The sequence below is a fragment of the Podarcis tiliguerta genome, assembly GCF_965153285.1.
Source record: "Podarcis tiliguerta genome assembly, chromosome: 12".
NCBI lineage: Eukaryota > Metazoa > Chordata > Lepidosauria > Squamata > Lacertidae > Podarcis > Podarcis tiliguerta.
The window spans coordinates 59,246,399-59,265,755 of record NC_139545.1 but is presented as its reverse complement, the minus strand read 5'-3'; the positions used below and the strand labels follow the sequence as shown (position 1 = coordinate 59,265,755).

At 47.3% G+C, this 19,357-nt stretch overlaps 2 protein-coding genes across 6 annotated transcripts in view; both read right to left on the bottom strand.

The window, feature by feature from the left end:
- Window positions 1–19,357, bottom strand: part of LOC310660898 (uncharacterized protein) — a 561,482-nt gene that overhangs the window by 511,202 nt on the left and 30,923 nt on the right. Inside the window, exon 1 of one of the 5 annotated variants that reach the window (XR_014503665.1) lies at window positions 1,851–1,943. The exons of 1 other annotated variant lie outside the window; for it this stretch is intronic. The gene's annotated coding sequence lies outside the window, so the exon portion shown is untranslated. Of the gene's footprint in view, window positions 1–1,850; window positions 1,944–8,980; window positions 9,643–19,357 lie in introns of those variants that run through there. 3 more of the 5 variants (XR_014503666.1, XM_083406387.1, XM_083406386.1) reach the window with 3 other exon arrangements.
- LOC310660841 (uncharacterized protein) overlaps window positions 3,162–19,357 on the bottom strand; it is a 34,217-nt gene continuing 18,021 nt past the window's right edge. Inside the window, exon 7 of the mRNA XM_083406187.1 lies at window positions 3,162–6,081. Coding sequence (XP_083262313.1) covers window positions 4,949–6,081 — 1,133 coding nt within the window. The 3' untranslated portion in view covers window positions 3,162–4,948. The remainder of the gene's footprint in view (window positions 6,082–19,357) is intronic.

The following is a 19,357-nucleotide window of genomic DNA, read 5'->3' as shown; positions in this document are numbered from 1 at the left end:
CCAATGTCCAAATGCCCTCGGCACGTGAGGCTTTTTCTGTGGCCCATCTCTCGTTCGTCATGCACAGCTCCACCTCTGACTTCTCATTCACCTTTCTCATTCACCTTTCTGTCTCACAGAAGGCGGAGGGATTCTGGCAAGACCGCCTCATCCATCTTTTCTTGGTGGCGGAGGAGAAGTCGCGGCTGTGGAACCAGATGAGGTGGGGAGAAGGAGCATGGGGGTGGGGAGGCCGGGGGGTGTAACGAGGTGGGTCTGCTATATTTAATGGGGAGCAGTTGGCGGGGTGAATCCGCTACACATGGGGGGGGGGGGAGGTAAAGCCTAAACAGGGGTCAACAACCTTTTTCAGCAGGGGGCCGGTCCACCGTCCCTCAGACCTTGTGGGGGGCAGGACTATATTGGGGGGGGGGAATGAACGAATTCCTGTGCCCCACAAATAACCCAGAGATGCATTTTTAATAAAAGGACACATTCTGGATTCACCCCGCCTCCTCCAAGCAGGAAGGGAGCACCCACTCCTGCAGGGAGGCCCGGACCCCTCCCTGGCCCAGCCAGCCCCCCCTCCCTGCTCCTCCTCCAAGAGGGGCTAAGACTGATCCCAGCACTTAGTCCGCATCCTCCAGCCTGACTGACTGAAACTCAACAGGACGAGACTGGGCTCTGGACACCCAGGAGACTCCTCTGCTACTGCGGCAAACTCAAGTCTGGGAGGATGAAAGCCATTGTTTCCCCACAAAGCGGTGAGCAGCCTTTGCTATAATAATAATAATAATAATAATCATCATCATCATCATCATCATCATCATCATCATCATCATCATCATCTATTTGTACCCCGCCTATCTGGCTGGGTTTCCCCAGCCACTCTGGGCGGCTTCCAAAAGAATATTAAAATACTGTGATACATCAAACATTAAAAACTTCCCTAAACTGGGCTGCCTTCAGATGTCTTCTAAAAGTCTGGTAGTTGTTGTTCTCTTTGACATCTGGTGGGAGGGCGTTCCACAGGGAGGGCGCCACTACCGAGAAGGCCCTCTGCCTGGTTCCCTGTAACCTCACTTCTCGCAGTGAGGGAACCGCCAGAAGGCCCTCTGTCCTGGACCTCAGTGTCCGTGTAGAACGATGGGGGTGGAGACGCTCCTTCAGGTATACTGTACAGAGGCCGTTTAGGGCTTTAAAGTTCAGCACCAACACTTTGAATTGTGCTCGGAAACGTAGGTCTTTCAGGACTGGTGTTATGTGGTCTCGGCGGCCGCTCCCAGTCACCAGTCTAGCTGCCGCATTCTGGATTAGTTGTAGTTTCTGGGTCACCTTCAAAGGTAGCCCCACGTAGAGCCCATTGCAGTAGTCCAAGCGGGAGATAACCAGAGCATGCACCACTCTGGCGAGACAGCCCACGGGCAGGTAGGGTCTCATCCTGCGTACCAGATGGAGCTAGTAGACAGCTGCCCTGGACACAGAATTGACCTGCGCCTCCATGGACAGCTGCGAGTCCAAAATGACTCCCAGGCTGGACACCTGGTCCTTCAGGGACACAGTTGCCCCATTCAGGACCAGGGAATCCCCCACATCAGCCCGCCGCCTGTCCCCCCCAAAACAGTACTTCTGTCTTGTCAGGATTCAACCCCAATCTGTTAGCAGCCAGTTTGCTGTAAAGGAAGAACAGGGTTGCAGACCTCTTGCAAAATCACCCGCCCCCTGGCTTTGCAGAGAGCAAGGAGGGGGCGCAGGACCCTCCACTCGCTGATCTTGGGGGGGCATGATCTGAACACGGCCCCCCTGCATCCCCGCCTGCAGCCCTGGGACCCCCTTCTCCCCCAAAGGGAGGAGAGAGAGAGGAGACTCACCCGATTGCAGCAGGAGCCACCCAGGCAGCGAAGCTTGCAAAGGAGACACACAAAACACCCACCGCCCGCCCCCCCCCCTTTGCAGGAAGTGACTTGCGAGAGAGGGAGGGGCCTTTGTTCTGGAAGACCGGTCCCCCCCATTCTGTCCTCTCTGTAGGAATGCGGCTCAGTTCCTTTTAACCCTTGGCGAGCCAAACAACCCAAGCTCACCCCCACCCCCCTCTCTCTGCGTTTTCTTCCTCCCGAGGAGGAGCGCAGGAGGAGCCCCGCGCATTGCTGCCCCCCCCCCAGATGCTGCATTTTGGGGGATCTGAGCTGGTCTCTCCCTTGGCCAGAAAAAGCTGGCAGGGGAAGCCTGCCCCCCCCCCCGTTGGGCTGCATCTCCTTTCATCCCCATCCTTGCCTCCTGATTGGCTGTAGCCAAAACCAGACAAGAAGGAACCAGATCCCACGTGCAGCTGAGCCACGTTCACGGATCGCCCTTCCCCGCAAGGCTGCGGGCCTGGCGAGTTGAAGGATGGGGGGGTTGAAGGGGGGTGGGTGTAGGGGGGTCCCACCCCTTCAAGGCAGCGTGCCTGTCCCACCCCCTTCATTCTTTCCAGTCTTCTGGGGGCCTGATCCTGGCTGCGATGCTTTGGAGGGGGCCTTTGTCAGGTGGGGATGTGCGCGTGAGTCTTGGGGGGGGGGGCTGAGCATAAAGGATGGATGCAAGCGGAGAAGCCTTTTTCTGCTGCCTGACACGCCCCCCCCCTTCCACCGGCTGGGAAGACATCGTGGCCCTTGCCTCTGGATCTGGGAGACTGTAAAGGATGATAGGAGGGGGCAGAGGGGGGAATTTGGCAAAGGAAGCAGAGTAGGGGCTGCAAAAAAGAGGGGAATCTTTTCTGGGAGTGAGCTAGTTTACTGGATAGTTAAAAAGAGAGGGTACTGTACAAAAATGGGGATCTAGGGGGGGGTGCTGTTGGGGCTCCGTGCAGCCTTACAGTTAGGGAGAGCAGATTGGGGAGCTGGGAGGGGAAGCGGAAGTGGCCCGTCCCAGGTGAAGCCCGAGTCTCAGGAGTCTGCACCTCCTTCTTTGAAGCCCAGGAAGACACCTCTGCCACTGTAATCCACTGGTCTACAGATGCCTCAGAGGGTTGAGACCCTGGGGAGATGTCCTGAGGGTCTGAAGTCCCAGGTCCTTGATAGCGGTTCCCAAACATTTTTGGGCCGCAGCCCCCTCCCAACACCCCTAGTCCCTCTTACCACATAAAAGCATTATTCAGAATAGCTGTTGGCCAACCCACTAAGAAAGATAAAAGCACAATAAAATTCTAAACAGCAACGTTTGCACATTTATTCAAAATCCAATTAAATATACAGTGGTACCTCAGGTTAAGTACTTAATTCATTCCGGAGGTCCGTTCTTAACCTGGAGCACCACTTTAGCTAATGGGGCGTCCTGCTGCTTCCGTGCCGCCAGAGCACGATTTCTGTTCTCATCCTGAAGCAAAGTTCTTATCCTGAAACACTATTTCTGGGTTAGCGGAGTCTGTAACCTGAAGCATATGTAACCCAATGTATCACTCTACATAGTTTAATTAATTCATGACAAAACCAATGAACTTGATCAAGTGGTATCAGCTTTTCAAAGTCTGGGAGTTGTGTACACTGCCACCCTTTTGCCTCTTAGTGCCCCCCAGGAACAAAACCCTTCGGGGGGGGTGTTGCTCACTTTGGGGACAACTGTCCTAGAGGAGGCACAGGCTTTAACTGTCGAGGTGGAGTCAAGGGGCGGAGCCTAAGGTTAGCAAATAACGAGCCACATCCATTGGTGATTCCAGGCCACCCCTGAGACAACTTGTATGTTGTTGTTTTTTAAAAGGGGGGGGGGGCTTATATGTATATCCTAACCCATAAATATGATATTATTATCATAATACTAATGTAAACATCTTTAGCCTACTACATTTTGTATTAATTTGTTCCAAATATTGTCATATTTACAAGCAGAGTCTACGTCTGTAAGCAGTCTGTCCATAAATTGCAAGTGCTATCATATTATTAATCCGCTGATTAAAGGAGATCATGTCTTTGTTCTTCCAGTTCATCAATATCAGTCACTTAGCTACCATTTTTGTTCTCCCATTAACTTGCATATAGTAGGCATCTAGTTCAAAAAATATTCTCTGCTGCAAATTTTAGTTTCTTCTGATCGGCCATAATTATACAAACCAGCATTTTCTCCCAAAACCTAGTACTGTAAGTATATAAAAAGGTAAAGGTAAAGGATCCCTGGACAGTTGTCCAGTCAAAGACAACTATGGGGTGTGGCAATCATCTCGCCTCAGGCCGAGGGAGCTGGCTTTTGTCTGCAGTCAGCTTTTCTGGGTCTTGTGGCCAGAATGACTGAACTGCTTCTGGAGCAACGGAACACCATGACGGAAGCCAGAGCACATAGAAACCTTACCACCACAGAGGTACCTCTTTATCTGCTTGCGCTAGTATGCTTTCAAACAGCTAGGTTGGCAGAAGCTGGGACAGAGCAATGGGAGCTCACCGCTGTCAAGTGGATTTGAACCACCAGCCTTCTGAATGGCAAGCCCAAGAGACTATAAACCAATGTATCAGGGAGACATTGTCCTTACCACGTCTCCAGCATAATGCAACCTTAGCAAATCCTTTTTATACAGACCTCTATGTGGAGTCCAATAGATTCTAAAATACGTTCCCACCGTCCAGGTAATATTGACATTTCTCTGACTGAAGCTCCTTCCACATTCAAAGCACTGATGTGGTTTCTCCCTTTAAGAATCATTTGGTGGACTGTGAGGGTGGCACTATGACTGAACCTTTTTCCACATTCAAAGCACTGATACAGTTTCTCCCCTTTATGAATTCTTCGATGGGAAGTGAGACTTTCCTTCTTGGTGAAACTCTTGTCACATTTTGAGAACTGATATGCTATGTCCCATGTGTGAATTCTTTGATGGGAAGTGAGAGTTACTTTATGGGTGAAGCTTTTCCCACATTCTTTTTTAAATCCCTGTATGTATTCTTTGATGCGCCTAAAGAACGGCACTCTGACTGAAGCTTTTTCCACATTCCGAGAACTGGTATCATTTGTCCCCTATGTGAATTCTTTGATGGACTAAGAGCTTGGCGCTATGACTGAACCTTTTTTTACATTCAAAGCACTGATACGGTTTCTCCCCTGTATGAGTTCTTTCATGGGAAGTGAGACTTCCCTTCTGGGTAAAGCTCTTACCACATTCCATGCACGAATAAGGTTTCTCCTTGCTGTGAGTTCTTTTATGGGAACTGAGATGTGAGTTCCGACTGAAGCTCTTTCCACATTCCAAGCACTGAAATGGCTTCTCCCCTGTATGAATTTTTTTATGGGAAGTGAGAGATAATTTAATGGTGAAGCTCCTTCCACATTCCATGCACTGAAATGGCTTCTCTCCTGTATGAACTCTTTGATGGTTCTTAAGGCTAGCACTGTGACTAAAGCTCTTTCCACATTCCAAGCAATGAAATGGCTTCTCACCTGTATGGATTCTTTGATGGGACATGAGACCCGCTCTTTGACTGAATCTCTTCCCACATTCCAAGCACTGAAATGGCTTCTCCCCTGTATGAATTCTGTGATGGAAAGTGAGATTTAATTTCTTGGTGAAGCTCTTCCCACATTCCAAACACTGAAATGGCGTCTCCCCTGTATGAATTATTTGATGCGCTTTAAGGTTGACACTCTGAGTGAAGCTCTTTCCACATTCCAAGCACTTATATGGTTTCTCCTCACTGTGAGTTATTTGATGGGAACTGAGATAAGATTTCCGACTGAAGCTTTTTCCACATTCCAAGCATTGATACGGTTTCTCCCCTTTATGAGTTCTTTGATGAGAAGTGAGAATTTCCTTCTGAGTGAAGCTCTTTCCACATTCCAAGCACTGATATGGTTTCTCCCCTGTATGAGTTCTTTGATGTAAAGTCAGACTAGTCTTCCAACTGAAGCTCCTTCCACATTCCAAGCACTTATACGGTTTTTCCCCTGTATGAATTCTTTGATGGAAAGTCAGATTTTCCTTCCGGGTGAAGCTCTTTCCACATTCCAAACAGTGAAATGCCTTTTCTGCCGTATGAGATGTTTGATGAGATGTGAGATGGACCCTCTGACTGAACCTCTTTCCACATTCCATGCACTGAAATGGTTTCTCTCCTGTATGAATTCTTTGATGGGACCTGAGACCTGTGCTCTGACTGAAGCTCCTTCCACATTCCAAGCACTGATATGGTTTCTCCTGCGTATGAATTCTTAGATGAAGAGTGAGACTATCCTTCCGACTGAAGCTCTTCCCACATTCCAAGCACTGATAGGATTTCTTCCTAAAGATATTTCTTTGGAGGGGAGTGGAATGAGAGCTCTGACTTAAGCTCTCTATACACTCCAAATAGGTATATCGCTTCTCCACTGTGTAGACTTTGTCATGGTCAGCCTTGTTCTTCATTTCCGAAACATCACCATCTGTAACAAAGAGAGAAACAGATCACAGCTTTAGGAAGAAAGGCAGCCCTCAATTATTGAGCAATGCTAATTAATCCTTGGGACAGAGGAAGAACTGAAGGGAATTAAATGTAAGGTCTTACTACAAGCTTCACTGCTTTTGCTGACAGTCATTAATGAACATATTTATGGGAACCTGAGTGTCAGGAGTGGGGCAGCAATAAATCACACGGAGTAAGTGAAGTTAACTCTTTATGGGAAGAAACAGGCCGCTCAGAAGTGTCAGGGTACACGATCACAGCAACACTTCTCAGTAGGTCTTGCCCCAAGGACTCTAAGATTCCAACATCAGTCATCTCTTTGGTGAATCAAAAACTAACAGAAGCTACTTCAACTTCCCAAACGTCTCTAAAGCCTGAATTTCAAAACCTAAGCAGTTCAGACCAGCCAGATCATGATTTTTAAAAGCAAAACTGGAGGAAGAATATTCACAGACAAAACAGTAGCTAACTCTCCAGTCACAGTTCACTGTGAGGCTGTCAGAACCCCAGGTGCTGTGGGTGTTGTTGTTTAGCTCCATTAAAATACTTGAGGTTCATCTCATAGAGATCCACACTGAATTTCAAAAGAGAGATTGTAATCCAAAAGGCAGCCTTACTGAGAGAGTCCATGATCTCATGATTCTCCTCCATGACTTCCTTATGCAGAGCTCTCTGGTCAGGATCCAGCAACGCCCATTCCTCATCTGTGAAATGAACAGCTACATCTTCAAAGTACACCGGACCCTAAAATAAAAAGGGAAAGGTCCTCTTCTTAGACAACATAGAGATTATCTACTAAACATTGCTCTGGTGTTTTCTGCCTGGCTGCCCCATCTCATAGCCTCTTTGCGCGCAATGCTCCTTCTCCCTACCTGATCTGGTTCCAGAGCTGATGTTTCTCCTTTGCCATGCAAAGATGGAAGAAGAGGTCTTGGCAGCATCGTTCTGTCACCTGTGAGAGACAAAGGTACGTGGCAGGCCATTAGCACATGCTTTTCTTCAAGGTGAAGCAGTGCACCTCTAACTACAGATGGGCCTTAGAAAAAGTCTCACCTACTAAGTGCCTTTTAACATTTGTATTTAAAAATACATGTCCCTCATTTGAGATCTGGGACCCAGGTGTCCTCCCTAAAAGATGAAAATAACCCACGACGTATTAGTTTCCAAATCCACAGAATGTGACCAAATGGAGAAAAAAATTCCTTCCTCCTTACCCAGTGGCCTCTCTCTCGTGACCAACGGAGTCCTCTCTGCCTCACAGGAATCCAGGCCCATTTCTGCAAAAATAATCGTTTCCTGAAAGAACAACAGGGATTGAAAACAGAGAATGGAGAGAAAGATAAGAAAAAGAACGGGAGAGGCAAAACCTTTAGGGATATCAGATATCATTCCGTGGAGGCTTTCCAAAAAATATTGGGGGATTAAGAGAGAATTTTGGGATACTCTCCCTCCTGTTAAGTGACCCCTGGGAATATCCAGAGGACAGTCTCTCTCACCTGCTGCTCTGCCTGCTTTCTCTCCTCTGCCTGACTCAGGAGGAATCCTTCGGCCAGGGCCACCGCCTGGGAACTGGTCTCTGCTCCGCATTCCCTCACCCAGCTCTCCATCTCCAGTGGAAGGACAGCCAGGAACTGCTCCAAGATCACCAGGTCCAGCATCTCAGCTTTCGTATGCTTTTCTGGGTTCAGCCACCAACAGGCAATGTGGTGGAGTTGGCTGCAAAGCTCTCGGGGTCCTTTGGCCTCCTGGGAGCTAATTTGCCTTAATTTTTTTCTCTGCATATCTGTGCTGAGGGTGTCCTCCTCACCCAGGATCTTCTGCATGGAGCTTTCCCAGAATCCCCCACTGCTCCCAGTTTTGATGGCATGGCCTCTTCCTGCTTCAGGGCCAGCTGAGTCTTGCTCATCCATCTGGGCTCTCGGGAAGCTTCCAAGAGGTCGGAAGAAATCCCTTGTTCTTCTGCCCAGTTCCGTCTGTCCTAAATTGAGGCGTTTGCAAATCCTACAAAGCAAATATTTTTCTGTTATCAAACAGATACACAATCAAGAGAATAAAAAGGTTTCCTGAGAAATTGTGGGTGAATCTTGCTGGGAACCAGGGCTGGACTGAAACATAGCCCCGACTCTGGACTTTCTTTTTCCAAAACGGAAAAGGAGAAGCCAGCATCTAGGCCAGACATCCCCTCCAGATGTTTTGGGACTACAACACCCATCATCCCTAGCTAGCAGGACCAGTGGTTAGGGATGGTGGGAAGTGTAGTCCCAAAACATCTGGAGGGCCAAATTTGGGGGTGTCTGATCTAGGCCTTCTAGAAGGAACGTACCATGCAAAATGTGAGGAATCAATGGGATTTTCTGTTGAATGAATCTGCCTGGTTGCTCCTGCTTTTCAGTGTTTTCAGTCAAAGAATGAAGTCAGAACTGTGACTGACATGTGAGTCATTTCTACAAGTGTAATTTTGACATTAGGCTATAGCCTCTGGAGCCACAGCTGGCGCAGTTTGATCTCGCCCCCAAAGGCACGCTGTCCCATTGTCTCCTGAGACAAGACGGATACCAACCATCCCTGGGATCCTCAAACGTTGCTCTCTGTCCCATCCCCACTTCAGGACCCATTTCCTTCCTGCTTCTGTCTCATTTCCTAGCACCTGGAATCTGCACAGTTCTCAAGGCAGACTACTGGGGTGGGATCCCTTTTTCTTACCTATCTAGCCACCCCCTGGGGGCCAAAGGAAAGCACTAAAAAGTGAGTCAAGGAGGGCTCACATTCCTACTGGGATTGTAAGGGACCATTTCCAGCTCCGGCTACTTTGCCAGCCACAGTCCCCTTGGGACAGAGATGATGTGGCGAGGGTATTCCATGCTCAGGATGACATGGGGTTATTGCAATGTCCTCTATGTGGAACTGCCCTTGAAGAAAACTGGAGCAAAATGTGGTGGCCAGATTATTGGCTGGGTCCCCTTTCTTTATAAACAGCATTTCTATCCCATATTTTCTCCAAGGAGCTCAAGGTGGCCTCCATGGGTCTACCCTGTCAGGCTTGCTGTCTCTCTCTCTCTCTCTCTCTCTCTCTCTCACACACACACACACACACACACACACACACCATGACACTGGCCATTTACTTCATATTTATTAGTCCATCACAAGCCCCAGTTGGAGCTCAGCAATTTCAGTCCTCGCTGGAGGATGGAGTTGCCCGGACTGGGCCCCTCCTCTTCCTTCCCCAACAAGGAAGCCCCCACCGTTTCTTTCTCTCTTTCCTGGCCAACCTGTGAGTTTGGGGCGATTCCACCCCCCTTACTTCCTCCAAGTCTGAATCACTATCAGAACTGGCAAGTTGCCTTCTGTCCCTCTGGCTCTCTCTTTCGTTTTTTTCTCTGTGTCCAGAGATCAAGGGACTGCTGCTCCCTGCTTCTTCTCCCTCCCCTCTGAATTCCAGGCTTATCTGTTCTCTCTCTGTGCCTGCTTTCATTTCCTGTCAGTGAAGGAAGGGAGCTGACATACACCTGCTCATGGAATCCCTCTCATTACAACCCCTGAGAGCACATTTAATTTCTGTTTTAAAAAGCTGAACTGGCTGCCATTCATTTCCGAGCCCAGTGCAAGGTGCTCATATGAGTGCTTCACTTTGGACCCCAAATATCTGGAGAGGCACCTCCTTTCCTACAGACCCTCCTGAGTGTGACGGTTGGCCAAAAGAACCTCTTGGTAGGCTCTTTTCTGAAAAATAAAAAATTGTATACATATTCAATTACAATGTTTACACATTCCAATCCATATAACCATCCAATAATAATCACTGACTTCCCCTCTTCCATAGTTCTGTTTAAATATCCATTACAACTGCATGTTCTGATTGCTCCTTATATTTTATCCCCCCCCCCTTCACTATACAGTGGTACCTCGGTTTGCGAACTTAATTCGTTCCGGAAGTCCGTTCTTAAACCAAAACCGTTCTTAAAACAAGGTGCGCTTTCTCTAATGAGGCCTCCCACCACCTGTGCCCTTCCACCGTTCAGCTTCCGTTCTTAGACCGAGGTAAAGTTCGCAAACCGGAAAACTACCTCTGGTTTTGCGGAGTTCGTATACCGAATAGTTCGTAAACAAGGCTGTTCTTAAATGGAGGTACCACTGTATCTTCATATATTTTAAACTGCTGAATTTACTTTCACTCTGTTGACATTTTGACCTGTTTGCCGTGATTCCTCAGATATTCTATGCAAAATTCCCACTCTTCTTTAAAAACTCCATCGTCCTGTTCCCTTATTCTATTTGTTAATCTACATATTCCATCAATTTCATCTGCTATTCCTCCTCTGGTTAGTATTGTTCCCTCTTTCTATTTTGGAGCATATGGCATTCTGGCTGCCATACTTACTGTATGTAGAGAAACAGATTCTTTTGATCTGTGGGAACATCTGTTCCTAGTATTCTTAATAAAATGGTTCTGGACTTTTAATAAAGGTCTTTTTAAACATTTATTTCATTTAATTATATATCACCTCCCATAAATCTTTGGCTTATTTACATGTCCACCACATATGATAAAATGTATCTTCCATTTCTCAATGCTTCCAACAGGGACCTGATTCTGATCTATACATTTTTGCTAGATTACTTGGTGCTAGGTACCACCTATATATCATCTTAATAAAGTTCTCTTTTAATGTGTAACAAGCCTTGAATGTTAAGTCCTATTTCCACACACACACACACACCCCACTCAATTCTATGTTATGTCCTACATCTCTTGCCCAGGGTATCATAGCGGATTTAACCGATTCATCCTTTGTTTCCCACTCCAACAATAATTTATACATTCTACAAATTATTATTTTTTCTGTAATATCTCTAAGTTCCCTTTCAAATTGTGAACTTTGGAGTCATGAAACCATATTCCTTATCCACGTTAAAGATTCCGTTTAGTTGATAACAGTGAAAACAGTCTGTCACCGCACAGCTAACATCTTCAGGTTTATTCTTTCTTGCTTTGAAAAGTTCAATAAGTCTCTATATGTTGCCCATGTTCCGTCTTTTCAAGGATATTGCTTCAGCAGGTGAGAGCCAAAGTGGTGCCTTCCTTTCAAGAAGGTTTTTAATGTTTGTCCCCTACAAATTCTTCCAAACTACATGATTCAAATAACTCTTATGTATTTTAGCTTTACCATGCCATAGACAGGCATGCCAAGCATCCTGGTCCTCATCTTGGTAGTTTCAACCCCCTGAGAGATTTGGGTGGGGGTGGCCCAAGAGAGGGCATCCTGGGGGCAGACGCCCCCTTGGGGGATTCCCTCCCTGGAGAGGCACCTCCCCCTCTTTCCCATGGCCTCTGACAAGAAAAACATGTGTTTTCAGGACCCAGGCTATTCCTCTGATTATTATTTCTTTTGACTTTAAAAAATATTTTAAAATGGTTGTAAGCTGCTCTGGGTAACAAATGGAACCGTGGTAACAACAGAAACAATAACAGACAATAATAATAATAATCTGCAGCATCAAGCATGGAAAATAAACAAACAAATAAAACCTCAAATTACACACAGAGCCTCAAAAATAGAGGCAGGCGGAGGGGCAGTTGGATTCTGCATTGAGCATTTGGCTTGATCGGGTTGATTTTAATTGAAGCATAAATCATTATCTTTGCTTGGAAAGCCCCTCTCACGTTCCATCAATGGACCAACACTTTATATTTTTTTCACTGGTAACAAACAAGGAGAAAGGACTGTTTCACCCCACTTAATCTACGCACTTAATCTGCTTCATTGACTATGCAAAGGCCTTTGACTGTGTCGACCACAGCAAACTATGGCAAGTTCTTAAAGAAATGGGAGTGCCTGGGGCCACCAGGTGGCGCGTTGGAAGATGGTCGACAATAACATCTCTCTGACCCATACGAGGTAATTAAGGGGCTGCTATGGGAAGTAGGCAGCCTTCCCGACCCCCTCAAGATAGTGAGGGGGACTGCCTTGCCAGCGGTGTTCACAATGCACCCCCTGATCCGAGAGATGGGGGTGCTGAACACTTGGCACGAGCCCTCGGTGAAGTCAGATCTTCCTGACGCCGATTCCAATTAGCGCGTGCTGGTTGCTTCAGCTCGGAATTTAATTGGAAACATACGATTGGAAAGGAAGCTGAAGCACATACATCAAGTAAAGCTCGACAGATAAGACTGCTGACTAATGGATCTCTGTGCCTGGGAGTGACGGATGGATAAGTAAATCTTCTGATGAATCACCACTAAGAGACTGTATGTTTGGAACGAAGGGGGCGTGGAGGAAAAAACTCTTTTTTTTCCTTTGCACGATGTGATATTAATAACCCTTCACCCCAGAAAGAAATAAGATCGTCGCGTTTTACTAATCATAAGGAGGATTTTAAGAACTGTGTGGGAGGATTACAACAGGAGAGAAGATTGGTGAACGGTGAGAAAGAGGAATTTTTTATGACGCAGTTAAAAAATGGCGTCTCGCCAAGACAGGCTTGCTGGAGAAAGAAGGACAGGGGGAGGAGAATCAGGATCGTTCGAAAGAGAAGGAATGTTGGAATGTAAGTTTGACCTGACAGAGCCCCCTGATCTATTTGATTTATTTGGCTAGCCTGAGAAAAATAAAGGACAGACTGAAGATTAATTTTGTTTAAGGAGCGTTGAACAGAGGCTGTCCCTGAGCGATATTGATACGGAAGGGGGGGGCATGCCTTCCTTCACCCTTCCGCCGGACACCAGAGGGTCCGAGGCGATGACCTCAAGGGCACCCAACCCCACGAGGACCCTTCAGCCCCACACCATTTCACAAGCACCACACTCTACCCCAAGCCCCATAAATAAAGTGCCTTTTTCCTTTCCTACACCGATCCGCTATTACGGGCGAAATAAGCCCGAATTCTTATGCCTTTCCTCGCTCTATCTTTATTATGGGTCGACCGTACGAAGCTGAAATTCCCCATTCCTTTCAATGGCTGCGTTCTACCCAATCAGAACCATGCATTCGTCTTTGCAGAGCTAGCTCAGCGAGCCCCTGCACGCCTCATTTAACCTCTTGACATGCTGCTGACAGCTCCCCGCTGGGAGAACAATGGAACCGAAACTTGTGAACTCATAAAAGTGTCAAATCTTGCTACAATGTATCTATTTTGTTTCCAACTTCAATCACCAATATAGAATGGACTAAAAAAGACTAAAGTCTTCAGAAATTTGTATAAAATCAACCACAACTCCGATTTCCTTGCTTTTGGTGTCAATCAGCTCAGTCTCTTCAGGACTCCATGACACCTCCCCTGCCTCCATAATCCCTCGAGCGAGGTGTCATGTACTCAGGAAGACCCTACTCCGGTCAAATCGCTCTGCCAAGCCTTTCCTCCGAGGAATGCCAGGTGGCAGACTATGCATACATGGACCATTGTCTTCTCACCACCGGTACTCAGGATGTGCTTATCTGCGCATATCTCCAACTCTGCATATTCCCCCCTCCCTCCTCCATATGTTAATTCGGTGTAACCCAACCTCTCCCTAAGGTATTCATGACGTAATCTGTGTAACCCAACCTCTCCCTAAGGTATTCATGATGTAACTATGATGTATTTTGCACTGTACCCTGGGACATGGAGGGAAGTTTTTAAAGTTTATGTCACCCCTTTCTCGCTGTTCAATCTCGCCTTGAACCTGTTGCGCAATAAACTGGGATCTTCTGCAGTTTGCTCCTGTCTCCGGCTGAGCTCATTTTTCCGCCGCAGGGACCCGCGGACTTAGTCCGACGAGCTGGGTGGCAGAGCAACCTCATACCCAGATTTTACCGTAACAGATATGGTCTTCGAAGAGCACAAAACCCACACAGAGACGCCAGTTTTCAACCTACTTGTGAAAATCATCAGAGATCGCAAAGAAAGGAATATATGATAACAACAAGAAGAGAAAGAAAGTAATAAAGGACTATCCGGATCGAACTGGATAGAACTGTCTAATTAAAGCAGTAAAATAAGTAATACCTGGAATTATCCGGAATTTTGGACTCATGCGGAGCTTGATGTATGGGTACCCTCAACAAAATTTAAAATTTGGCTGTATAATTTGGAACTAATGTGATTTGAATAATGTGATGTGATTGGCCTGCTAATAAAAATTAAAAAAAGAAATGGGAGTGCCTGATCACCTCATCTGTCTCCTGAAAATCTCTATATGAGACAAGAAGCTACAATTAGAACTAGATACGGAACAACTGATTGGCTCAAAATTGGAAAAGGAGTACGACAAGGCTGTATTTTGTCTCCCTGCTTATTTAACTTATATGCAGAATTCATGCAAAAGGCTGGGCTGGGTGAATCCCAAACCGGAATTAAGATTGCCGTAAGAAATATCAACAACCTCAGATATGTAGATGACACAACCTTGATGGCAGAAAGTGAGGAGAAATTAAAGAACCTTTTAATGAAGGTGAAAGAGGAGAGCGCAAAATATGGTCTGAAACTCAACATCAAACATCAAACACCTCCTGGCAAATAGAAGGGGAAGAAATGGAGGCAGTGAGAGATTTTACTTTCTTAGGTTCCATGATCACTGCAGCAGATGGTGACAGCAGTCACGAAATTAAAAGATGCCTGCTTCTTCGGAGAAAAGCAATGACAAACCTAGACAAGCAATGACAAACCTAGAAAAGCAATGACAAACCTAGAAAAGCAATGACAAACCTAGAAAAGCAATGACAAACCCAAACCTCTCCATTCTGAAGGAAATCAGCCCTGAGTGCTCACTGGAAGGACAGATCGTGAAGCTGAGGCTCCAAGACTTTGGCCACCTCATGAGAAGAGAAGACTGCCTGGAAAAGACCCAGATGTTGGGAAAGATGGAGGGCACAAGGAGAAGGGGACGACAAAGGATGAGGTGGATGGACAGTGTTCTCGAAGCTACCAGCATGAGTTTGACCAAACTGCGGGAGGCAGTGGAAGACAGGAGTGCCTGGCGTGCTCTGGTCCAGGGGGTCATGAAGAGGTACACACAACCCCAGGGGGTCCTGACTAGGCGTTTGGCTGTACGATGCTCAATGTGATCTGTTAACTCTGCTCCATCCTGTTTGCCCTTTTTCTGCTTTTGCTTAAACCTAATCACGAAGCAAGAAGTCAGACTCTGTCTGACCTCTAATAATGAAGATTACGTTGTAGATATTTCCATAAACCTATTGTGCTATTTTTGTAATGTGCCAATGAAAGGGCCCCAAGGCCCTTACGGGGAAGAGAGGGGAGACTCGCCAGATCTCAGAAGGGGCCGCCGAGGCAGCGCTTGCGCAGGAAAATGAAAAAATGTCTTTTATTTTTGGTGCATATCTTATTTCTGAATGTTTCCGTCTGGCCACAACCTCTATTCACAAAAGCGACTGCTGCATAAAACTAAATGCGGTTTATTTGCTTGCCATTCTGTTCTCCACAAAGCGCAGAGCATCCAGTTACAAAGGAAGACAACAGCAGCCCTCCTGCAAAATCACCCGCCCCCTGGCTTTGCAGGGAGCAAGGAGGGGGCGCAGGACCCTGGGGGGCACGCATGATCTGAACAGGGCCCCCCTGCATCCCCGCCTGCATCCCTGGGACCCTTTTCTCCCCACTGCACCCAAAGGGAAGAAACTCACCCGACTGCAGCAGGAGCCACCCAGGCAGCGAAGCTTGCAAAGGAGACACACAAAACACCCACAGCCCGCCCCCCCCTTACAGGAAGTGACTTGCGAGAGAGGGAGGGGCCTTTGTTTTGGAAGACCGGTCCCCCCCCATTCTTCTTCTCCTCTCTAGGAATTCAGCTCAGTTCCTTTTAACCCTTGGCGAGCCGAGCGCCCCAAGCTCATCCCCACCCCCACCCCGCTCTCTGAGTTTTCTTCCTCCGGAGCCGGAGATGCTGTATTTTGGGGGATCTGAGCTGGTCTCTCCCTTGGCCAGAAAAAGCTTGCAGGGGAAGCGTGCCCCCCCCCTTGGGCTGCATCTCCTTTCATCCCCATCCTTGTCTCCTGCTTGGCTGTAGCCGAAACCAAACACGAATGAACCAGATCCCACGTGCAGCTGAGCCACGTTCACGGATCGCCCTTCCCCGCAAGGCTGCGGGCCTGGCGAGTTGAAGGATGGGGGGTTTGAAGGGGGTGGATGTAGGGGGGGGGTCCTACCCCTTCAAGGCAGCGTCCCTGTCCCACCCCCTTCCTTCCTTCCAGTCTTCTGGGGGCCTGATCCTGGACGCCCAGGAAGACACCTCTGCCACTGTCATCCACTGGTCTACAGATGCCTCAGAGGGTTAGCTACCATTTTCGTTGTCCCGCTAACTTGCATATAGTAGGTACCTAGTTCACAAAAATATTCTCTGCTGAAAATTTTAGTTTCTTCTGATCGACCATAATTATACAAACCAGCACTTTCTCCCCAAGCCTAGTACTGTTAGGTATATAAAAAGGTAAAGGACCCCTGGACAGTTAGGTCCAGTCAAAGACAACTATGGGGTGCGGCGCTCATCTCGCTTCAGGCTGAGGGAGCTGGCTTTTGTCTGCATACAGCTTCTCCTGGTCACGTGGCCAGAATGACTGAACCGCTTCTGGAGCAATGAAACACCATGACGGAAGCCAGGGCACACGGAAGCGCCCTTTACCTTCCCACCGCAGTGGTACCTCTTTATCTACATGCACCAGTATGCTTTCAAACAGCTAGGCTGGCAGAAGCTGGGACAGAGCAATAGGAGCTCAGCGCTGTCAAGTGGATTTGAACCACCAGCCTTCTGAATGGCAAGCCCAAGAGACTATAAACCAATGTTTCAGGGAGACATTGTCCTTGCAACCTTAGCAAATCCTTTTTATACAGACCTCTATGTGGAGTCCAATAGATTCTAAAATACGTTCCCACCGTCCAGATAATATTGACATTTCTCATTCTTTATTCCAATCATTCCTTAAGGACTGCATATCAAACTTATTTATTGTTGCTAAAAAGTAAAGGGACCCCTGACCATTAGGTCCAGTCGTGGCCAATTCTGGGGTTGCGGTGCTCATCTCACTTTATTGGCCGAGGGAGCCGGCGTACAGCTTCCGGGTCATGTGGCCAGCATGAGTAAGTCGCTTCTGGCAAACCAGAGCAGCACAGGGAAAGGCCGTTTACCTTCCCACCGGAGCGGTACCTATTTATCTACTTGCACTTTGACGTGCTTTTGAACTGCTAGGTGGGCAGGAGCAGGGACTGAGCAACGGGAGCTCACCCCGTTGCGGGGATTTGAACCGCCTTCTGATCGGCAAGTCCTAGGCTCTGTGGTTTAACCCACAGCGCCACCCGCACCCCATAATTGTTAGTAGGTAGGTATAAAAAGTAATTCCTGGCTTTCTAGTTTCAAGTGAATTGCTCAATTGTTCCAGTATCTCACATGTCTCAGAAACTGAGAAAGCTCCTAGCCCAAAGAGACCAGTTAGGAGATGTTGTAACTGAAGATATTGCCTCCAGGCCCCAACTGGTAGATGATACTTTTGTCTTTCAGCAGCCTAACTATAACATTCCTCATCTATCACTTGGTCCAGAGTCAATACCCCTGTTTCCACTCAATTTTTCCATAGTACCATCTTTTTGGCAATTTTTACTATGGGGTTTCCCCACAGGGTGAGTTTGGCATGCGAGTATAGGTCAACTTTATTTTTATTAGGCAATATGTCCCATATCTTTCTAACTGACTTTGTTGTTTCTAGAGTCACCTGGGATTTCAAATATTTTGATCCTAGTATTCTCCAGCCCACCAAAGGGAAATTAAGACCAACAATGAGTTTCCAGTATTTAATACATGACAGTGTTGTTGTTGTGGTTTAGTTGTTTAGTCATGTCTGACTCTTCGTGACCCCATGGACCAGAGCACGCGAGGCACTTCTGTCTTCCACTGCCTCCCACAATTTGGTCAAAATACATGACCAAAGGCATTTGCTAGAGTCATTCCCAAAGTGTCAAAAGCTCTTGGAAAAAATCCTCCATAAACTTAGTTGCTTGAGCCCGAGTAGGAGAATTGGTAACCCCATTACTATCCATGAGAGTTGAGATTCCAAAATAGTGAGGCTTTTACTTGAGTTGTTTTCACACAAGATGCATGTTCTCCCTCTGCTGCTGGCTTTCTAGCTGTGGCCTTGAAGCACACTCCTCCGATCCTCTCCATGGTGCTGATCCTGCCTTCCCTTCCTGACAGCTGGGGACCTGAGCACTAAGGAAGTTCTCCGGCTGGTGCGGTGGTCAGTTTCCCTTGGATAGAACACCCATGTACCACTCAAAGACTTTTCATTCTTCCACTCTCACTTCTCCTCTTCAGCAGTGCAATGCAGCAGCAGCAGCAGCAAAAAAAGCTGATCCTATTCTAGGCTGCGACAGAAGCATAGTGTCTGGATTGAGGGAAGAAATAGTCACGCTGTATTCTAACTTGGTTAGACTCCACCAGAGTTCTGTGTCCAGTTTTGGGCACCACAATTTAAGAAGGATATTGACAAGCTAGAACATGCACAGAGGAGGGTGACCAAGATGATCAAGGGTCACATGGAAGATGGAGCAAGCTTGTTTTCTGCTGCTCCAGAGGGTAGGATCCAAATGGCTACACATCAGGAAGAAAATTCTGATGGTGACCTCTCCTTCCTTGCAGGTTCATCCCCAGAGGTTGAATGACTATCTGTCAGGCATGCTTCAGCAGACACTCCAGCATTGCCATGGCCCTGGTAGTCCCTTCCAACTCTACAATTCTCTGTTTCTATGCCTCTCCTGATAGGCATCCTTTGATGGGAAGCGGGATTGTCACACTGATTGAAGCTCTTTCCGCATTGCAATAAATGAATGGTTTCCCCCTTTATGAATTATTTGATGGGAAGTGAGTTGGGCTCTCTGACTGAAGCTCCGTCCACATTCTGAGCACCGTTAGGCTTTGTCCCCTGTGGGAATTCTCCCATGGGCTGTGAGACTTGTCTTCCGGGCAAAGCTCTTCCCACATTCCAAGCACTTATATGGTG